Consider the following 3,739-nt stretch of genomic DNA (forward strand, 5'->3'; position numbering starts at 1 on the left):
ACAGGGGTCTGGGAAGGGGGTCAGAAAGGGGTACGAGGAGACAAAGACAGGAGTGGTGGAAGTAGGCTAGAAAGGGAAGAGGACAAGGTGGGGGGTTGAGGCCAGAAAGGGATGAGGGGAGGACTGAGGCCAGAAAGGGATGAGGGGAGGACTGAGGCCAGAATGGGATGAGGGCGGGGTGGGGAAACGAGGACAAAAATGGATGAGGACGAGGTGGAGAAAGGAGGACAGAAACGGATGTGGACGACGTGGGGAAAGGAGGACAGAAACGGATGTGGACGACGTGGGGAAAGGAGGACAGAAACGGATGTGGACGACGTGGGGAAAGGAGGACAGAAACGGATGAGGACGACGTGGGGAAAGGAGGACAGAAACGGATGAGGACGACGTGGGGAAAGGAGGTCAGAAAGGGATGAGGACGACGTGGGGAAAGGAGGTCAGAAAGGGATGAGGACGACGTGGGGAAAGGAGGACAGGAAGGGATGATGGTTAGGTGGGGAAAGGACGACAGGAAGGGACGATGGTTAGGTGGGGAAAGGACGACAGAAAGGGACGATGGTTAGGTGGGGAAAGGACGACAGAAAGGGACGATGATTAGGTGGGGAAAGGAGGACAGAAAGGGACGATGATTAGGTGGGGAAAGGAGGACAGAAAGGGACGATGATTAGGTGGGGAAAGGAGGACAGAAAGGGACGATGATTAGGTGGGGAAAGGAGGAAAGAAAGGGACGAGGACGAGGTGGGGAAAGGAGGCCAGAAAGGGACGAGGACGAGGTGGGGAAAGGAGGCCAGAAAGGGACGAGGACGAGGTGGGGAAAGGAGGCCAGAAAGGGACGAGGACGAGGTGTGGAAAGGAGGCCAGAAAGGGACGAGGACGAGGTGTGGAAAGGAGGCCAGAAAGGGACGAGGACGAGGTGTGGAAAGGAGGCCAGAAAGGGACGAGGACGAGGTGTGGAAAGGAGGCCAGAAAGGGACGAGGACGAGGTGGGGAAAGGAGGCCAGAAAGGGACGAGGACGAGGTGGGAAAAGGAGGCCAGAAAGGGACGAGGACGAGGTGGGAAAAGGAGGCCAGAAAGGGACGAGGACGAGGTGGGGAAAGGAGGCCAGAAAGGGACGAGGACGAGGTGGGGAAAGGAGGCCAGAAAGGGACGAGGACGAGGTGGGGAAAGGAGGCCAGAAAGGGACGAGGACGAGGTGGGGAAAGGAGGCCAGAAAGGGACGAGGACGAGGTGGGGAAAGGAGGACAGAAACGGATGTGGAAGACGTGGGGAAAGGAGGACAGAAACGGATGTGGAAAACGTGGGGAAAGGAGGACAGAAACGGATGTGGAAGACGTGGGGAAAGGAGGACAGAAACGGATGTGGAAGACGTGGGGAAAGGAGGACGACAGAAACGGATGTGGACGACGTGGGCAAAGGAGGACGACAGAAACGGATGAGGACGACGTGGGCAAAGGAGGACAGAAAGGGACGATGGTTAGGTGGGGAAAGGAGGACAGGAAGGGACGATGGTTAGGTGGGGAAAGGAGGACAGGAAGGGACGATGGTTAGGTGGGGAAAGGAGGACAGGAAGGGTCGATGATTAGCTGGGGAAAGGAGGACAGGAAGGGTCGATGATTAGGTGGGGAAAGGCGGACAGAAAGGGACGATGATTAGGTGGGGAAAGGCGGACAGAAAGGGACGATGATTAGGTGGGGAAAGGCGGACAGAAAGGGACGATGATTAGGTGGGGAAAGGAGGACAGAAAGGGACGATGATTAGGTGGGGAAAGGAGGACAGGAAGGGACGATGATTAGGTGGGGAAAGGAGGACAGAAAGGGACGATGATTAGGTGGGGAAAGGAGGACAGAAAGGGACGATGATTAGGTGGGGAAAGGAGGACAGAAAGGGACGATGATTAGGTGGGGAAAGGAGGACAGAAAGGGACGATGATTAGGTGGGGAAAGGAGGACAGAAAGGGACGATGATTAGGTGGGGAAAGGAGGACAGAAAGGGACGATGATTAGGTGGGGAAAGGAGGACAGAAAGGGACGATGATTAGGTGGGGAAAGGAGGACAGAAACGGACGATGATTAGGTGGGGAAAGGAGGACAGAAACGGACGATGATTAGGTGGGGAAAGGAGGACAGATAGGGACTATGATTAGGTGGGGAAAGGAGGACAGATAGGGACTATGATTAGGTGGGGAAAGGAGGCCAGAAAGGGACGAGGTGGGGAAAGGAGGCCAGAAAGGGACGAGGACGAGGTGGGGAAAGGAGGCCAGAAAGGGACGAGGACGAGGTGGGGAAAGGAGGCCAGAAAGGGACGAGGACGAGGTGGGAAAGGAGGCCAGAAAGGGACGAGGACGAGGTGGGGAAAGGAGGCCAGAAAGGGACGAGGACGAGGTGGGGAAAGGAGGCCAGAAAGGGACGAGGACGAGGTGGGGAAAGGAGGCCAGAAAGGGACGAGGACGAGGTGGGGAAAGGAGGCCAGAAAGGGACGAGGACGAGGTGGGGAAAGGAGGCCAGAAAGGGACGAGGACGAGGTGGGGAAAGGAGGCCAGAAAGGGACGAGGACGAGGTGGGGAAAGGAGGCCAGAAAGGGACGAGGACGAGGTGGGGAAAGGAGGCCAGAAAGGGACGAGGACGAGGTGGGGAAAGGAGGCCAGAAAGGGACGAGGACGAGGTGGGGAAAGGAGGCCAGAAAGGGACGAGGACGAGGTGGGGAAAGGAGGCCAGAAAGGGACGAGGACGAGGTGGGGAAAGGAGGCCAGAAAGGGACGAGGACGAGGTGGGGAAAGGAGGCCAGAAAGGGACGAGGACGAGGTGTGGAAAGGAGGCCAGAAAGGGACGAGGACGAGGTGTGGAAAGGAGGCCAGAAAGGGACGAGGACGAGGTGTGGAAAGGAGGCCAGAAAGGGACGAGGACGAGGTGGGGAAAGGAGGCCAGAAAGGGACGAGGACGAGGTGGGAAAAGGAGGCCAGAAAGGGACGAGGACGAGGTGGGAAAAGGAGGCCAGAAAGGGACGAGGACGAGGTGGGAAAGGAGGCCAGAAAGGGACGAGGACGAGGTGGGGAAAGGAGGCCAGAAAGGGACGAGGACGAGGTGGGGAAAGGAGGCCAGAAAGGGACGAGGACGAGGTGGGGAAAGGAGGACAGAAACGGATGTGGAAGACGTGGGGAAAGGAGGACAGAAACGGATGTGGAAAGACGTGGGGAAAGGAGGACAGAAACGGATGTGGAAGACGTGGGGAAAGGAGGACAGAAACGGATGTGGAAGACGTGGGGAAAGGAGGACAGAAACGGATGTGGAAGACGTGGGGAAAGGAGGACGACAGAAACGGATGTGGACGACGTGGGCAAAGGAGGACGACAGAAACGGATGAGGACGACGTGGGCAAAGGAGGACAGAAAGGGACGATGGTTAGGTGGGGAAAGGAGGACAGGAAGGGACGATGGTTAGGTGGGGAAAGGAGGACAGGAAGGGACGATGGTTAGGTGGGGAAAGGAGGACAGGAAGGGTCGATGATTAGCTGGGGAAAGGAGGACAGGAAGGGTCGATGATTAGGTGGGGAAAGGCGGACAGAAAGGGACGATGATTAGGTGGGGAAAGGCGGACAGAAAGGGGCGATGATTAGGTGGGGAAAGGCGGACAGAAAGGGACGATGATTAGGTGGGGAAAGGAGGACAGAAAGGGACGATGATTAGGTGGGGAAAGGAGGACAGGAAGGGACGATGATTAGGTGGGGAAAGGAGGACAGGAA

General features: G+C 57.4%; 2 protein-coding genes across 2 annotated transcripts; both read left to right on the forward strand.

Moving 5' to 3' along the window:
- The first annotated feature begins 695 nt into the window (after window positions 1-695).
- On the forward strand, window positions 696-1,514 carry LOC124771137 (octapeptide-repeat protein T2-like). The gene has a single exon (XM_047249292.1). It carries the CDS (start codon window positions 696-698, stop codon window positions 1,512-1,514), a length of 819 nt encoding a protein of 272 aa, XP_047105248.1.
- A 657-nt stretch (window positions 1,515-2,171) lies between these two features.
- LOC124771138 (protein argonaute 18-like) lies at window positions 2,172-3,398 on the forward strand (the record flags this gene model as incomplete). Its single annotated transcript, XM_047249293.1, has 1 exon — window positions 2,172-3,398. A coding segment is annotated over exon 1 (1,227 nt), but the record flags the coding sequence as incomplete, so codon positions are not given.
- Window positions 3,399-3,739: the final 341 nt, after the last annotated feature.

The sequence above is a fragment of the Schistocerca piceifrons genome, unplaced genomic scaffold (assembly GCF_021461385.2).
Source record: "Schistocerca piceifrons isolate TAMUIC-IGC-003096 unplaced genomic scaffold, iqSchPice1.1 HiC_scaffold_896, whole genome shotgun sequence".
Taxonomy (NCBI): Eukaryota; Metazoa; Arthropoda; class Insecta; order Orthoptera; family Acrididae; genus Schistocerca; species Schistocerca piceifrons.